Below are 17,877 nucleotides of genomic sequence, written 5' to 3' on the forward strand. Positions count from 1 at the left end.
AAAATGTTCTAGGGTTGGAGAGCTATCTCGATGAGTAAATTGGTAGAAAGATCTGAGTTCAGGCTCCAAAATTCATGTTTAAAAGAGGGAAAGAAGAAAGGAAGGAAGGAAGGAAGGAAGGAAGGAAGGAAGGGCATGGTGGTGTATGTCTGTAATTCCTTCAGTATAGGACACAGGCAAAACCCTGGGCATTCCTGGCCAGCCAGCCTAGCTGCATGGAAACCTTGCCAACAAACAAACAAAAACCAGCCTCCCCCCCCAAAACACAAGAGGAGTAGGGGGGCAGGGTGGGGAGGGTGCATGTAAGGAACAACGCCTGACATTGCTCTCTGACTCCACACACATGAACCTCCAACATGCATGGTCATATATGTAAAGTCATGATACAAGTTTGGATGAGCCCCGGTCCCTGTGCCCTGGTGGAGTCAGGGGCACGGTGGGGGTCTCAATGCACTCAGGAAAATACTAAGGCTTTCTTTCCTTCTACTTCCTGTTTTGATCTTGATCAATCTTCCATAGACTTGTCTTTTTTCCTTTTTTTCGTGCACGTGTATGTGTGCGGTATCCATGTATGACGTATGTGTTTGCACTTTTGTTTAGGGGGGCTCCATCTGGACATGTGAGGCCTAAAGTTGACACTGGGGGACCTCCTGATCACTCTCCACTTTACTCATTGAGGCAGTCTCATTTGACCCCAGAGCTCCACCAATAAAGGCTAACCTAACTCATTAGCCTGCTTTGGGATCTCAGAAGCCCATCTCTGCCTTACAAGCTCTGGAATTACAGGCAGGCCACCAAACCCACCTGGCATTGGTGGGTGCTGGAGGCCCAGGCCTCATGCCTACATGGCAAGCACTCAGCCATCTCTGTAGTTAGGAAGAGCTTCCTTCTGACAGGGTTCAAGCTGTGGCTGAATGGGGCCCTGGCACTGTTTGCTGATCTCTGTGACCTCAAACCTTAATCTTCTCCCTTCCCAAAACAGTCTTTCAGCTTGGTGGAGAGCTAATAGTTGTTTACATCTGTCAGATTCTTTAAAAAGGGCTAATTTGTTCCCTTAAGAGAGCAAATGACCAGAGACACCATTTTCCCACCCCGTAACAACAACATATAAACATGACCAGCAATGCTGACGGCTCTCAGTTGGGAATTCTGTCAGGTCTCCGAAGGGCATCAGTCTTTTAGCAGGACAGCATCAGGATTTCTGACAATCCTTTTTCCGAACTTTTGATTTTGGTGCTAGGGAAAAAAACAAACAAATAAACAAAACAGTAACAACAACAACACCCAGATAAGTGGAAAACGAGGGATGCCAAACCTTGCCCACACCAAGTGGTTCTAAAGTGGGTCACTACACCAGAAGAAATCTCACCATTTGGGTTTTCCTGTTTGTAGAAGGTCTTTAGGAGCTCCACGGCTTCCTCAGCACGGTACCCGGGGATGCACTGACAGGGAGAAACATGAGGTGAGCATCGGCTGTGACCTGTGTGGGTTATAAATCTCAACGGCGGTGTAGAGACAATTACGAGGACATAAATGGACTTCATGCAATGCTCATTACTTAGGACAAATATTAGCACGCGTAAAGATGTACATCTGCAAAAGAATGGGTACCCAGACTTAACCAAATGTCTGTCTAATCAGTGCTTTGTGGGTACTTTAACCCTGCATGGTGCGTAACCAGACTTCAGAGGGCTTCTGGAGTGGCTGACTGAGATGTTAAGCAGGTGCTCGTGGAAGCTTGAGCTATTTTGTTTTGTTTTGTTTTGTTTTGGAAACAGGGTTTCTCTGTGTAGCCTTGGCTGTCCTGGACTCGCTTTGTAGACCAGGCTGGCCTCGTGCTCACAGCGATCCACCTGCCTCTGCCTCCCGAGTGCTGGGATTAAAGGGGTGCGCCACCACCGCCGGCTAACACGAGCTATTTTTACCTGCTGTATTTTCTAGCGTCTCACCAAGCATGGCATGATATACACCCTGGACTGGTAAACTACTCTTGGTAGAACAAATCCAGTCCACAGCTAAGAATGTCAAGCAAGTGTAAGATAAAAAAGGCCAAAGAAAAAACACCCTGACCCTGACTTGACCCCAAGTCCAAGAAACTAGGGTTAAAAGACAGAATCCTACCAATCCCTGAGCTTGCCACACAAAACCCACCAATCCCCGAGCTCCAACCCCTTCCGCTCCGCCCAGCTCAGGATTTGAAATCCCACTAATCTTCACCCTGGACTGCAACCCCACCCCCACCCAAACCCTATATAAACTCTGCCTTCTGCTTAGTTCCCTACTGCTTAGGTAGCCACCCTCCTGGGTTTTCTCCTCCCAGTAAATCTCTTATGTGAGCTTTGTGCGGTGAGGTGAGACTTTCTGGTATTCCTTGCCCCTCCCCCCACCCCCATCGCCAGGATGCAGAGCTGGACCACTTTCTCCGGGGAAACCATGCCTTCCCTGCTGGAGCTGAACTGTTAGGCTTGCACTGGGGACACTGTCCCCTGCTGCAGAAGCAGGACCTAGGTAGGAGAAGCCTTCCCTACGGAGCTGCAACACTTATAGCTAGCAATGGTTTTTATACACTTAAGAGTTTTTTTTTTTTTTTAATTATTAAACAAAACACTATGTGACAGAGACACTTCTCTCACAAGAGGTAAAAATATTTACTACGTGGTACTTTACAAAAAAAAAAACATTTTGCAAGTTTTGCTATAGGGGATTTAAGAAAACTGTTGAGTTGTTTTTGCTGTGGGGTAGAGAATCATAAAGAACAACTAATGAACTGCGGGGTAAAGATGAACGTTGAGCATGTACAGAGGCAAAGAAGCTCACTTCCGGGAGGGCTGTGTGTGGAAGCAGGCTTGGAAGGGGATGGGAAAGAAAGTAGACATACCAGATGAGACAGGGCCAAACACTTGGGGATTTTAGCACTAGTCTGGAGAGACTGGGAAGGATCTAATTCATCCTATGACGTTTATGAAACAATACAGTCATCCCTCAAAGTGATGTCCAGCCATGCACCTGCAGATGGGAGGCCAGCCTCTCTGGGGCATTGCTAAGACTGGACCTCCCTTCCTGGAGCCTCACTTGGCTCCTGCCTGGGATCTTCCCTCATGGTAACAGTAATTGTCCTTCTTTCCTTCTTACAAAGTGCTTCGCTTTCCATCTCATTTTCTCTTCAGTCTCCTCCTCACTGTCTTACACTCTCCAGGCTCCACTGAAGCTGACCCCCCAGGCCACCTCAAGGTATCACTGATGGAAACATGGTCTCCTTCCCGACACAGCTAGGTACTCAGAGAGGACTGAACACACACACGCTTCACTTACAATCCTCGCCTTCTCTGGTCTCTCAAGACACCACCATCCTAAGCAGTGTTGGTCAGTGTGTGCAGGGACTGGTGCCTTCCAGCAGCTCTCCCTTCACTCTCCAATGCCCGTCTGAACACACCAGGCCTTTCTCCCCAGGCTTGGTAAAGCAGTGCTTCTCCATCATTGCTGCCTAGTAGAATTACACGGGCAACTTCTACAAGCACAGATGCTCGTTCCTGTCTTTTTATTCATCTGATCTAGGGTCTGAGCACAGAGAAATGCAAAATCCCTCCAGGAGATTCTAACATGTGGTCCGAGGAGAAACACAGAGTTACAGGTGGGAAACACTAATAACAACAACAACAACAATAATAATGAAAAAAAGCCTATGGGTCTAGACAGCAACATGGCACTCTAAAGGACCAACTGGAGCTACACATGTGAAGTTTTTTAGAAAAAAAAAAAAACATATTCTTAGAAAAATAAATGTTTTAAACTGAAGAGATACTAAAAATGAATCACCATCTTTTTAAAAATACTTCCACAGGTTTTCCTGTGAATTTCTTGCCACCTATAACACAGTATTATATTAAAAGACTCTATAACTGACCGGAGATCCCACCTCCCTTTTGTCCTCTGTCCCATGAGCCTGTCCGGAAGAAAAGGACACCACATCCAGAAACCCAGCCTACCAAGGCTTTTAGCGCTTCAAGAGACCTCCTCAGAAGGACATTTGGCATTAACCCTTAATCTACGCTTTCAAACCATTGCATCATTTTCCACTGAGCCGCCAAGGTCATGTAGATGAACTTTTCAAGCTAAGAAAGACTGACAGCACCAACACACATGAGAGAGAACTGTTCACATCTTCATGTCACCAACATGTGTGTATGTGTGTGTGTGTGTGTGTACATGTGCCTGTGATATGTCTACATATGTGTACAGGTTAGTAGGCAAGTGGCACCCAGCGCACAAGTTTGACTGCCTGCTCTCACCTTCCACTTCACTGAGACAGAATCTCTTTTTTGACACTCAGTACAGCAGGCTAGCTGGCCAGGTCTCTCCTTGTCTCTGCATCCTATCTCACCACTGGACCCCCAGATTCCAGATGCCCACTACTGCATCTGGCCTTCAGCGGAATCTGAGGACCCTAATTCAGGTCCCCACGCTGCATGGCCAACACTTCACCCACTGAGCTGCCTCCTCAGCCCCTCTCCTACATTTTAGAGAATAATGTACCACTGTGTCTGATTTCCAGAAACATTTCTTAGTTTTGTCCAGGAACTTTGAGAAAATAGGCTGTTCTCATAAAGGAAGTGCCATATGTACAGAGCCAGCAATTTGTGTACAGAGTTAAATAAAGAATGCTTAGGTAGCTCCTAGAAATGGCTGGAAAAATGAAGTCACTTTGCTATGCTAAATACACCAGCGCCTAGGAAAGCTTATGCTCAGGCGAGAGAAATTCAAGGCAAAGGATTTTTAAAAACTTCCTCTGTGCAGGACTAGGGCTCGCTATGTCCTCACCAAAGCCTATGGACCTGTGAGGTTACCAAGGAAAGCTCCAGAGTTTACTGACTCTTTCTCTTTCTGATATAATGCTTTGGGACTGAACCTCCATCTTGGAGAATGAGCCAGTTTAGAAAAACGGGTATACATCCTAAAACATCGATTCCTACCTTTGATGGTGTGGCAGGAGTTCAAGGAAAAGTAGAATTTCTAACAGATGAAAGGCATATAGGTTCTCTGTTCTGGGGGAAGTCAACATTAGAAGGCATCAAAAAAAAGAATGAAATTACAATGACAACTAGATAGTAATAATGGTATGTGGCATACCACTACTGTTGGCTGTGACCAGCATCCCAGTCAACCATGCAGGCCAAGTTCCACTATCACACTACAAAGCCAGCATCATTTGCTCCAACAGAGAGCTAGTCCCCAAGCCCATACAAGGTGCTGGTGAACTCTGCTAGGAGCCAATAGTTCGAGGAAGGACACAGACTTTCTTCCAGCAAGATGCCATCTGATTCGGTCATGGGTTTTTGGAATACTGACCGCTCTCAATTGACAAGTCCAACAGGAGATAGATAAACAGAAGAAGCAGGGGTGGCCACAGGGACAGAGGGAGGGCACAAGCAGATTATATTACCTTAAATGGTTTCCCAGTATTAGGTAGGTCGGCAGAGGCAATGTTTAGGACGGAACCACATCCACCAAACCGTTCATTCTGACAGCCGTAGACGACCAGCGGGATTTATGGTACAGAATTAAGGTCCTGCATAGGATGGGCAGAATCCTGGCAAGAGGAGGCCGATGCTAACTCCCTTCGTAAGCTCCAGCTAGACTTCAAAACAGCTCGAGTCTTTAAAATAGTAGCATTCAGTTATACAAAAAGAAGAGAAAGAGGCTTTAATTATCTAGAAATTAAAATCTAGCAATCTGTGGGTTGACAAGATGGCTCAGCTGGTAAAAGCACTTGCCGGGCAAACAGGACGACCTGAGTTTGATCCCTGGAGCCCACGTAACAGCGGAAGGAGTGAAGCAACTCCTCAGGGCCGTCTCTGACGACTGCATGTATGCCATGGCATGTGCTTGCCCACATAACAGTAGTATTACATGAATAAATGAAACCTGGCCATTGTAAACAGGACAGACACTAAGTGCTTTTTCTTAATATGCAGTCTAATCAATTTTCTGCTCTTTACTAAATCACTTTTTCAGAACCATTGCAGAATTAGAGATTTAATTCAGGAATTTCACCTTTTAAAATATGTAATTTAGTCCCTGGAACACACGGTAGAAGGAGAGAACAGATTCCTAAAAGTTGTCTACTGATTGTTGCACAGCTGTGAAGGCACGCACACGTTCCCCCCACCCCTGGCAATAAATGAATAAATTTAATTAACATGTAAAAAAGTGGATGGAAGCTTGGTGTGGTGACAAGTGTCTATAATCCCAGCTCTTAGAAGGTGGAAAATCAGGAGCTTAAGTCCAACCAGCACAGTGTGAGATCCATGCCAGCCTGAGCTACACTAGAGCCAGTCTCAAAAAAAAAAAAAGGAAAACTAAAACAAAATAACCACCCAAGCAAAAGCCAAAACCCTACCCACATTGTTTCCTGCTCTCTCCTGCAAGACAAGAGGAGGAAAACAGTCTAACAACTCCTCCAATGACGGTGCTAATAACTCCCCTTACAGGAAGACAGTATGTTTCATTGTACTCAAAAGGCTCTCTGTATTGTTGGAAATATCAAAACTACACATAATTTAAAAAACAATTGAAGATACAAGTAAGAAGAAGCACTTGCTTAGGACACAAGACTCTCAGTGCTGTAAAATAAATAAGTAAATTCTAGGCCAGCGTGGTCTTACATGCCTTTAAACCCAACACTCGGGAGACAGAGGCAGACGGATTTCTGTGAGTTCGAGGCCAACTTGGTGTACAAAGTAAGTCCAGGACAGCTGGGCCTATTACTCAGAGAAACCTTGTCTTGAAAAACCAAAAATAAATAAACAAATAAATAAATTCTAGAGACTGACTACACTTAGCATTTATGTTGCTCATTCTACGTAACATACAATCCAACTAACGAACATCAACTTACTAATTTCCATGCTTGTATAATATCAGGCGCAATTTTACTTCTTATTTACCTTGAATTTAACCTCTTTTTTTTCTTTTCTTTTCCTTTCTTTTTTTGTTTTTTTTGTTTTTGTTTTTTTTTTTGTACTTTTATGATACGTATTCACGGCAAAAACTAATTAAGACAGAAAATATTTAAATTACCCACAACATGTCATGCAAAGGCAAAACATAGCCCTCAGAATGTTTCCTGGGCTCTAACTTAATTGGATCCATCCTTACACAAGAGTTGAGGTTAGTTCTGAGCTTTTCTTCCTGTAGCTCATGTGTTTAACCGTTTCGTGGCTATTGACAGAGAGAAAGAATCGGTAACTTTGCTGTGTAAAGATAACCTTTCCTGTTTCTGGCTAAATTGTACAGTGTGCTTCCTATCTCTGTTTCTGCTCATTAAGAAGCTGGAAGCTCAGTGACAGTATGCGCTTAGCATGTGTAAGAGCCTGGGTTCAATCCTCAACATCAAAAAAAAAGAGCAACAGAAAGAGGAAGAAAGGGCTATATATCTGGCCCTTTTCTTGCTCCCAGGCAAAGACAGGAGACGAAGAAGCCAAAGGATACTCATGAGGCGGAGAGCGGCCGCACACATGATGCATGGCTCCACAGTGACGTACAGCACAGTGTGTTCAAATACTGCAGAAGGACCCAGGCCACGTGCACGACACCACTCTAGGACCTGATCAATGGCCACCATTTCCGCATGTCGAGTAGCCTGAAAAGAGAGAGACTCACATTGACATTGTTTCATAGAACTGATGTCTCTAAAATATCCAAAAAGCATTCCTAGCATTCCTTTCTGCCCTGCGTGGAGCATAGGTTTCTGGGCGCCCTTGGAAGTTCCTCAGATCAAGCATGGTAACTTCACCAACAGGGATGCCAAATCCAATGCACTAACACACACCTTGCTGTGTTTTTTTGGAGACATTCTCATGGACCTTGGGGAAATTTTTTCATTAAAATATTCTAGAGGGGATTAAGTCTCAAAAAGATGTCTATGGTCTCTGAATGCTTTAAGGGAAGCTTGAAAATCTCATAAGCTTGTGCTCTAGTTTCAGAAAGATTTCCAACTGACCTCACCCTAAAGCAAATCTGTACTGAGTTCACTAGAATGCCATGGTGTTCACATTAGGAGATGAGACTTTATGACACCACAGACTCTAAAGAAGCATAGCCTTTGGACGTCAGATAATTCGTGGGAGACAGTATTCTACAGGAGAAATCACCCAGCATGTGGAACCAATTACACTGACATTGGAATCTTGACAGTGATGTGCTTATTATGGTCATGAGCAAACTTTGGATCCTCCATGTCTAAACTAGAGTTTACTGCTATCTTCTCCTGTACAGCTCCCAGTGCACTTTGAGCCACACCAAGCATAATATGGCATGATGCTAGTTAGGTACTCTTCTTTCTCCTTATTAAAATAATTTTAATGCAGGGGGTGGAGAGATGGCTCAAAGAGTAAGAGCACTTGCTGCTCTAGAAGAAGACTAGGGTTCAGTTTCTAGCGGCCACACTGGGTGGCTAGCAAATGCCTGTAACTCCAGTGAACTCCAGTTCCGGGAGATGCAACACTCTCTTCTTGATCTGAAGGTACCTGAATGCATATGGTTCATATATATATATATATTTATTTTTTTTTTCAGGTGTTGGGGGTTGGTCTGATGCTATGTATTTTAATGCTAATTACTGTCCCCTACGATCTGGTCCCTGCTCAGATGAGCACATTTTCCTATATACCTGTCCTTGTTGTATAAGCCTTGTTCCACCTAGTTTAAAGTTAATTGGTTAATAAACAATGCTGAAGCTTAGGATTTGGCAGAAGAGAAAGGGGTGGAGTTTTGAAGTTGCTAGGCCAGAAGTTGGGGTACCAGGGTGCAAGGAGGACATGCAGGAGAGGGACGAGAATGGATAGATTCCAGTGAGGATAATAACACAAGTACCTAGGACCTTGGATGGGAGAAATATAAATTGATATTGGGATAATAGATTAGTTATTATGTTCACTTCTGTGTGTGCTTAATTTTGAATGAATCTTAGTATTGTGGGAAATTGTTGATTAATGAATAAGTAAGATTGTACTAAATATATGACTGAATATTAATTATTGATATTCATCAACACTAAGGCCTGTACACACACACACACACACACACACACTTTTGTATATCAGTTTCCTTTGAGGTAAAGTTTTCTACCTTGGACATGAGTTCCTTAAAACACAGGATGTAGCTGATTTTGAGTCATTTCTGCTCCTCTAAGTAACGCAAATAAAACTAACTGGCCCACCAAGGTGGACTTCAGTGAGATCCTTACTTTTGGTCTGTTGCTTCCTCATCTGAGGTGAGCAGACATCTGTTCACACCTCCCCAGAGTAGTGTCACACAGCACTACACAGAAAAGAAAATAAACCTTTAAAATAACAATGCAAATTCTATAACACATATAATATACCAACAATTAAGTAAAGAAGATGCAGACAAATTAAACCTACAACAAGCTGTGAAATTGAAATAGTAATCAAAAGTTTTCCACAAAGATAAGCCCAGGACTGGATGGATTTGTGGCTAAATTCTACCTTTCTTTTTGTTTCTTTTAAGACAGAGCTTCTCTGCAGCTCTGGCTGTCCTGGAACTCACTCTACAGACTAGGTTGGCCTTGAACTCACAGAGCTCCACCTCCCTCTGCCTCTCAAGTACTGGGATTAAAGGCGTGCACCACCATAAATCTTTTGGCAGTTGAGACAGGGTTTCTTTGTGCAGCCTTGGCTGTCCTGGACTTGCTTTGTAGACAAAGCTGGCCTCGAACTCACAAAGACTCCCCTGCTTCTGTCTCCGGAGTGCTGGGATTAAAGGTGTACACGACCATGTCCAGCTACAAGTCTTATTCTGATACCAAAACCAGATGAGGATGCAGCAAAGAAAGAAAATTGTAGACCATCTTTCTTGATGAACATAAATACAAAATTTCTCAATATTCTGACAAACCTAATGCAAGAAGGCAGTAGTTCACACATTAATCAAGCTAGTTTCATTCCAGAGGTGTAAGATTGGTTCATCATACAAATCAGTAAATGCAACAGGCTATAGAAATAGTCTTAAAGACATAAATAACATGAGGATCTCAAGAAATGCAGAAAAGGCATTTGACAAAGTTCAACATACCTTCATGATAAAAAGTCCTGAAAAAACTAAGAATCAAAAGACTATATTGTATTATAATAACTGTCATAATAAAAGCCTACAGGTAAACTAAATGAGGGAAAAACTTAAAACATTTCCTCCAAATCATAGCAAGAGACAAAAGTGGGAAAGAAAAAAAAAAAAAGCCTATAGATCAGAAGGGAAGAGGTGAGAAGTGAAATTAACTCATTTTTGGATGACATGACAAGGAGACTTGTGGATTCTACCAAAAACATTCACATCTGACATCTGACATTTTCAGCAAAGTGGTAGGATAGAAAATCAGCATAGATGAAACCAGTAGATTTTCTTTTTTTTTTTTTAATTTTTAAATTTTTTTTTGGTTTTTTGAGATAGGGTTTCTCTGTGTAGCCTTGGTCATCCTGGACTCACTTTGTAGACCAGGCTGGCCTCGAACTCACAGCGATCCGCCTGCCTCTGCCTCCCGAGTGCTAAGATTAAAGGCATGCGCCACCATGCCCCGCTCAAAACCAGTAGATTTTCTATATAACAATAGCCAACTATCCAAGAAAGAACTTAGGGGGTAAAATCTTACCTTCATAATAGCTTTTAAAAATATCTAGAAGTCAGTCACATCAATGAAGTGAAAGACTCCTATTCTACAATAAAAACTTTAAGGCACTCAAGAAAGAAATAGAAGAAAATGGAAACACAAAGCATGTCCATGAGCATGGATTAGTAGAAATAGCTCTAGTACCAAAACCAATCTACAAATTCAATGTAATCCTTATCAAAATTCTGATAGCATTCTTTGCAAAACGAGAAAGAACAATTCTAACCTTAATATTCAATCACAAGAAAACTCTGAATAGCAAATGCAATCTTAAACAGAAAGAACAATTCTGGAGGAATACAATACCTGACCTCAAATTACACTACAGAGCCAAAGTGACAAAACAGACATATAGACTAGTGAATATGGCATCAAAACAGGTATATAGAATGTCTATTTTCATCAGTGAAAGAGGGAGGGAGGGAGGGAGAGACAGGCAGAGAGAGAGAGAGAGAGAGGCAGACAGACAGACAGATGAGAGAGAGACAGACAGAGAGACACATAGAGAGAGACAGAGAGACAGACAGAGACTGAGAGACAGAGACAGATACAGAGACTCAGAAAGAGAGAAAGACTGGGTCTGACTGAGCTTTTAAAATCTCAACGCCCACCTCCTCCAATGAGACAGCACCTCCTAATCCTTCCTGAACAGTTCACCAACTGGGAAGCAAACATTCAAATGCATGACTCTATTGGAACCATTTCTTTTCAAAACACCATAGAGTGCATGTGCACACATATGTGAAGGCATGTGTACCCATTTGTATGCAAACAGAGTTAAGGGAGGATGTCAGGTGTCCCATCTCATCTCATCACTGTTTGTTCCTCTAAGATAGAGTCTCTCACTGAACCTGGGCACAGCTGGCTGCAGCAATCCTACATATCGTCAGTCTAGCCTTCCCAGTTCTGCAGCCATAGGCACCTGCATGGCCACACCTAGTTTTTTATATGGGTGCTGAGGGACTGAAATTCAGATGCCTCATGCTTGCACAGAAAGAAATCTTACCCATTTCCCCAATCCCCAAAATACTATATTATGCAAAGTATCCCAGTCTCAGAACAACAAATACCGCATTTTTTTCTCAAAGGTGGAACTGAGATTTAAATTTCCATATATGTACATTTCACAAATGTATACATTGAAGGATACAAATCATAAAACCATGAGAGGGGAATAACAGTTGGTAAGGAAGAATAAGGGAAGAGGAAAAGAAATGAAAAAATAATGCAGTCAGGCAGTGGTGGTGCATGCCTTTAATCGCAGGAGGCAGAGGCAGGCTAGCTCTGAGTTTGAGGCCTGTGTGTTCTACAGTGCTAGTTCCAGGACAGCCTGGGCTACACAGAGAAACCCTGTCTTGAAAAACCAAAACAAAGCCAAAACCAATAACAAAAGAGGGCAACAGACTACATGTGACAAGAAAGCAGAAAGGGAACAACTGGGGAGGAGACAGGCTGGGAGAAGAAGGCCACCAGAGAGCATGCATAAACATCTCACAAAGAAACGTATTACTGTGCACACTAATTTTAAAAGAAAACTAACACAACAGTCCAATTTAAAAATAGCTTAATGTAAGGCATAGATTCTCTATGCACTAATTTATAATATCCAGGACAATAACATTTGTCAACAATTGATAGTGGGTGCTAACTCTATACAAGCTAACTAAATTCTGTGTATGATTTAAAAAACAAAAAAATCTGCCCTAACAAGCACAGCACTTGGTGAAGCTAAGACAAAGGTGCTCATCTTCCTGTGACCTGGAACATGGTGAGAAACATGCTGGCCTTGGCCCTTGATGCCCTGATAGCCAGTGGCAGACAGGAGCAAGACTGGGAGATAACAGAATCAGAAACCCAGAAGCAGAAGGACTTACAGAAAAGGGAACTGTTCTGGCTGCATACCAATACAACAGAGGACTTAACACTAAAGATGCCTCCAGCTGGAGCCTTTTTACAGCTCCGATTCAGAATTCCTAAGAGACAGCATCCTCCCAGCTCTCAATAAATATCAGTTGAACTGAGTCACCTTGGCTAAATCCCCTTTTTACTGATAAAGAAACACAAGCTAAGCCATCTTATCACGCATTGGAAATACACAGGGAACGGGTGTGGGCACGGCAGAGTGGTGTTGGTATTTTAGCCCAAAGCAGAAATATAGTCTTCTATGCTGCATTCAAAGGGCTAGACTATGTGAGACACAGGACAGTGGAATAACCCTGGTTAACTCCAAAGGATCTAAGAAATCAAAGTGACTGGGATTCAGTCACTACTTCTCATGTTAATCACATTCCATCAAACCACAGAGCACAGATGGGTACTATGGTAATTACTTAAAACAGAATTGCTAGGTACACATCAATGTACTCTCTAACAGGAGCATGTATATTATCTGCCTAGAATGTTTTTATGCCCTCATAACTGCTTTGTGAATCTGGGTTCCTAATTGACATGAGTTTTGCTAAACCTCAAGTTGTGATGGATGAACTTTAAAGGCCTCAGAGCCTCAATGCTAACACTAGACTGCTCTATGTTCCCAAAGCACGCAAGATAAAAGTCCCTATGGACGGCATCATCGTTATGCTATTCCTGAGTCCATTTGATCCTTTATAACCACAAAGTGTAGCACACTTTCCCCTACTTCCACTTCCCAACGTGCCTACCATGACACACTGCTGTGACATCATGTTGAAGAAGCCCTGTTGTGTAACCATGAACTTTCCAATCCGATCACAGTAACACCAAGCAATGGAAGTGGAAACACGTGTCGCTGAAGACAGCTCATCTAGGATACCTATTCCACTGACATCCAAAAATGTTCTCTCTAACACAATCCTATTATGCCGCCCTCCAATTTTCACACTGAGGGTTCCCCCCAAGAGAAAACAACCTAAAGAAACTAAAAGAACTGCATTATGAGTTACATGTATCTGCTTTGCAAAGGTGAACTCGCAGGCTGAATTTGCTCCAAGCAGACGTGCGCTCATTTCTTCTGTGCGGACATTCTGATGTAACAGAATTCCTTCTTTGGTTTCATACAGATGTTCAAAGAAAACATGAAAAATTTAAAAAACTAACCATTTCTTAGCTCTTTGGCTACGATCACAAATATAGAACTAGAAAATTATCTGCTATAATTTTATAGCTTCATTTAACATTTCTGAATTTTTGATATCCAAAATGAAAAATTGTAGAATCACTGTTATAATCAGGAAAAAAACCCTACATTTACCAAGGAATAAAAAAAATCTAGGGCTGGAGAGACGCCTCAGTAGGTAAAGTGCTTGCTGGGAAAAAAATAAGAACCTGACTCCAGACTCCGAGAACCATGGAAACATCCAACCATAGCCACATATGGCCATAGACAACCCCAGGGCACAAGAAAGAAAATGGGATCCCTAGAGTTCACTGTTGGCTAGGTGCAGCAAGAGATCCTGTCTCAAAAAACAAGGTGGGAAGTGATAACGGACGACATCAACTTGCAGCCTCCATAGGGACACACACACACACACACACACACACACACACACACACACCCCACAAGCACACACAAAGGGGTGGGGGAAACTCCCCCACAGGACACATTTGGTCTTGTCTTGCCAACTGGGCCCCACCATGGCTCTAGTATGTTTGTGCTTTTCTTACTGCTCAACTCACATTTTTTGTTTGATTCACTTCATTTCTTCCCTTCCCCACAACTTCATTGTTATAGACCATAAGGCAGCCAACAGGAACTTCAGTATTTTCAAGTGCTTCTTTGGCCTGAAACACAAAGCAGAAAACCTGAGGGGTGATACTCAGTGCTTGAAAGGCTATGTAAGAAACAAAAAAAACAACAACAAAAACCAAAAATGAAACCAAAAAACATGCAGAAGAAGCAGACATGAAGATAAAGACGGGGACAAAGGAACAGGGCTGGGCTTCCCCCTTCTCAGATCCGGTGTCCGCCTGCTGTGCTCTCAGCTGGCTGTCTATGTTAAGGAGGGCTCAGGAATTCTCCTTCACAGGTCCTGAGCTTCTTTTTCTCTCAGTGGCTTTTGACCAGCGCTCTTAAAATACCACCGCTTCTCAGAGGTGATACACACATATTTACAAAAAGGTGGGAGAATATGTAACATGTGTAAATATTTAGTGGTAATATGTACTTTGCCTTGATAAAGTTCTCCTTGATTAATTTTTTTAGCTTCTCTAAGATGATGGAAATGATCCTATGGAGTAGCAATACCATAAAAACAATCACCCTCAATGCCACTCTTTCCACAGCTTCTGTTCTAGGAGATACATGAAAGTTGAGGGATACTTTATGTAAGAGTGGCACAAACAATGAAAATATTTTGGAAGGTTCTTTTTTTTTATTGAAAAATAAAATAATTCATATTACATCTCAATTGCTACCCCATCCCGTGCATCCTCCCATTCCTCCCTCCCTCCCGCTTTCACCCCATTCCCCTTCCCTATGACTGTGACTGATGGGGACCTCCTCCCCTTCAATATGATGCTAGGGTATCAAGTTTCTTCTTGGTAGTCTGCTATCCTTCGGAAGGTTCTTTTAAAAACAAATATATGTGAAATCTCTGATCCACATTGCACAGAATCACACACACATATGCACACAAAAGTCTCACATACACACACACACACATACACAGCCACACACAGTAAGCTCATGAAACTTTAATAAGCTCTTCAGAGATTTCCCTGTCTCTGATAGAGTGCTCAGTTAGGCAAGCTGTCACACTGAGAAAAATTACACACGGGTCTTCTCTATGTACACTTTCACTTTTTGCACTATTCTGTGGTTTATAACTATTTCAAAGGGAAAACTTAGGAACCAAGTTAAGTAAGGAGGATCTAGCAAGCCTATTGAGAAAGAAAGGAAAGCAGGGCTGCTGACTGTTGACCCTAGAAAAATACAGGCCAGCCAGGTGTGGCGGTGCACGCCTGTAATCCCAGTAATCCCAGCACTCTCGGAGGCAGAGACAGGCGGATCACTGTGAGTTCAAGGTCAGCCTGGTCTGCAAAGTGAGTCCAGGACAGCCAAGGCTACACAGAGAAACATTGTATGGAAAAACCAAAAACCAAACCAAACCAAACAAACAAACAAAAATCAATGAAGAAGAAGAAGGAGAAGGAAGAGGAGGAGAAGAAGAAGGGAAAAAAAAGAAGTGCCACAGAGCACTGCTATTTCGCAGCCTTTCTCTGCTCCCAGGTCGATGGAGGGCTGCGCTTCTTGGTATCTAATTCCTCTGGGTCCTCTCATTTTAAAACAAACTGTAAATATTGAGATGATTGGTTTTAACTATATTCCATTACCATAAGCTGGTCAATTGTACTAAATGTTTATTTGTTATTGTCTTAAAATTCATTCATCCAACTTGTTACTCATCTCTCTAACATAAAATAAAATAAAACAAAAACTTCTTAAAGAAAAAGAAGGACAAGGAGGAGGAGGAGGTGGAGGAGGAAGCTCTATTTTCTGATGCAAAAAAAAAATCTCACTAAAAATGATAGGATTATTTTAAAGAGACAAACAACACTACTGATGAGGAATGGCCTCCTAGGCCACGGAGAGGGTGAGTGGCTGAGCAAATGTAATGGCGGTGTGGAGAAAGCAAGGTGAGAAGAATGCAGTCTGTGGGCTTGATTTAGAGCAACTGTTTTTCCAATACATATACATTAAAAATGTATGTATGTATATTTCCTCTGCTGACAGTTCAAAACTTGAGTGAAAGCTGAAAGTCCATGTTACTCCATCCTATCTCAGACTTTCCAAGGCCCCTCCCTTGCCTCTTCTGGCCATGCCCTTTCCTCTTGCCACACATGTATGCAAAGGAGTTCAAGCAAAACAGGTCTATCCGTGGCTTTGAACTTAAGAAGTTGGCTTTCTGTGCAAGAGGCCAAAGCGGCCACTTAAATGATGACTTGATCTTCCATAAACAACAAATTCTCAACTTCAAAGCTGAAGAACAAAGGCTCTCTTCTTCCCACCCCAGACTCGGAGAAAGATGACAAACCAAAAATAGTGTTAATAACAACAACAATAACAAAAACAAACAACAACAACAACAACAACAAAAAGAGACTACATTATTCCAATTAGGAAAAAAAGATTTGTGCTTCTGTTTTCACAGGCATGGAAACAGATGAAGACTGCTCACAAAATGCCAGCAGGGCTATCTCTGAGGTCAGGATTTTTAAGCAACTTTTATTTACAGAATCTGTTAAACATTCTAGACTTTAATTTCTTAGGAATGTAAACTTTTGTAATCATTACAATTAAAAGTTAAAAATATTTTAATTTTGCAGAAGAATAAACAAAAGGAGCATTCTTGCGTCAAAAGCTGAGCTCAATTTTAAGGCCTTTATAATGATGTAAACAAAATTGGTGAGTGGGTGTCTATACCACCTAGATCCATGTAAATATATACCATAATGTTCACATAATGAAAAATATATATGCCATACAAACGTCTACTCCTGGCACAAATCAATACGAGCGAAACCAAAAAACCAGCAATCCCATCGACGGAAGGAAAATACAAGGGTAGAGAAAAGTATTGTAGAAATGTAAATAAATGATAGGCGAAGATTATACCGAGACACGTTTTCATATGACCCTCTACCAGAAATATCTTCAGCTTCCTTCTATTATATATGTTCAAGGATGTCGTGAGCAAACTACAAAATTATGTAGCTGTGTAGATTCGAAAGTACGTGTCCATCCATGAAAAGGAAGGTAGGCATATATCCCCAGGAGACAGCCAGGGTTACATGTAATACATACTGCACAACAATCAAACAGTTTCTGTATTTTTCTCTCAGCCTCAAGTATTATGAGACAAGGCAAAAGAAAATTCCCCTAGAATGTAACAAGCTGTTGATTCAGATATTTTGAGAGCTGATAATGGTGATGAGAAAGCACGCCAGGCACATTTGCTCAACTATCCGGTCGGTATGCAGCCTGGAGAAAGTTTGCACTCTCAGCATCTACCAGCCAGGTTCCTCACCATTCGCATCGCCTCTTCCATCCACTTTTCAATCTCCTGTGCGGATACCAAACACGAGCCGTCTGTACTGGAGTCCACTTTCTCCTCCATACCTCCGCCACTCTGAGACTCCAGGCCAAGGAGCTAGAGGAGAGAGGATAGCGGAACGCAGAAGGCACGGGCCCTTGCTTCCGGGAAGACTGAAAAAGG

General features: G+C 42.4%; 1 protein-coding gene across 1 annotated transcript; it reads right to left on the reverse strand.

The window, feature by feature from the left end:
• Positions 1-758: 758 nt before the first annotated feature.
• Adat2 (adenosine deaminase tRNA specific 2) lies at positions 759-17,877 on the reverse strand. The gene is made up of 6 exons (XM_051164113.1): positions 17,689-17,877; positions 14,339-14,443; positions 7,489-7,639; positions 5,441-5,547; positions 1,370-1,442; positions 759-1,236 (listed from the first exon to the last, which is right to left on the reverse strand). The coding sequence occupies exons 1-6, from the start codon at positions 17,776-17,778 to the stop codon at positions 1,193-1,195; spliced, it is 570 nt and encodes a 189-aa protein (XP_051020070.1). The 5' UTR covers positions 17,779-17,877; the 3' UTR covers positions 759-1,192.

This window comes from Acomys russatus, chromosome 21 (assembly GCF_903995435.1).
Source record: "Acomys russatus chromosome 21, mAcoRus1.1, whole genome shotgun sequence".
Lineage (NCBI taxonomy): Eukaryota > Metazoa > Chordata > Mammalia > Rodentia > Muridae > Acomys > Acomys russatus.

Coding starts and splice junctions, on each gene's coding strand:
- Adat2 (XM_051164113.1), bottom strand. CDS start 17,778: ATGGAGGAGAAAGTGGACTCCAGTACAGACGGCTCGTGTTTGGTATCC. Junction 5,548..7,488: donor GGCCGCTCTCCGCCTCATGA/GTATCCTTTGGC, acceptor ATTCTGTACCAT/AAATCCCGCTGGTCGTCTAC. Junction 1,237..1,369: donor CAAACAGGAAAACCCAAATG/GTGAGATTTCTT, acceptor TTTTTTCCCTAG/CACCAAAATCAAAAGTTCGG.